Raw genomic sequence first — 424 nt, 5'->3', positions numbered from 1 at the left:
TGGCACGTAGGTATTGTTACAGTGGTTCGATCTTGCAATGTACCTCTTTTGCTCAAATGACAACATCGCTGAGAGTTCAAATGAAAGAAAAAGACAGAAAGTAGCGTGAGATATAAAATATGAATAAATAAAAAAAATTATATAAGACACCTATTAAGCGAATGTAAAGGTAAGCAATAACAATTTGAATTGCAACTTACCTTAGTGTCGTCTTCCTCCATTTCGGATTCCCTTCTGCTCTGTTGTACACAGAGCACGTAAGTAATATGAATATCCCTCTCTTTTCCTTTGACTTTAATACCCTGCAATAGGATTTCCAGTTAAGTCGACTAGAACTGTTGAAAGCAATAGTTTCGATTTAGCAGAATAGATTGATAGTTAAGAAGGGATATATATATATATATAATATATATATATATATATA

General features: G+C 32.3%; 2 protein-coding genes across 2 annotated transcripts in view; one reads left to right on the top strand and one right to left on the bottom strand.

The window, feature by feature from the left end:
• The window catches only part of LOC106872789 (uncharacterized), a 423,364-nt gene extending 422,951 nt beyond the window's left edge, over nt 1–413 (bottom strand). Inside the window, exon 1 of the mRNA XM_052969923.1 lies at nt 201–413. Coding sequence (XP_052825883.1) covers nt 201–221 — 21 coding nt within the window. The 5' untranslated portion in view covers nt 222–413. The remainder of the gene's footprint in view (nt 1–200) is intronic.
• The window catches only part of LOC106870854 (DNA mismatch repair protein Mlh1), a 209,173-nt gene continuing 208,782 nt past the window's right edge, over nt 34–424 (top strand). Inside the window, exon 1 of the mRNA XM_052969928.1 lies at nt 34–169. The gene's annotated coding sequence lies outside the window, so the exon portion shown is untranslated. The remainder of the gene's footprint in view (nt 170–424) is intronic.

Source organism: Octopus bimaculoides, chromosome 1 (assembly GCF_001194135.2).
Source record: "Octopus bimaculoides isolate UCB-OBI-ISO-001 chromosome 1, ASM119413v2, whole genome shotgun sequence".
NCBI classification, from domain to species: domain Eukaryota; kingdom Metazoa; phylum Mollusca; class Cephalopoda; order Octopoda; family Octopodidae; genus Octopus; species Octopus bimaculoides.
The sequence above is the reverse complement of the archived record's forward strand: the minus strand, read 5'-3'. Positions and strand labels throughout refer to the sequence as shown.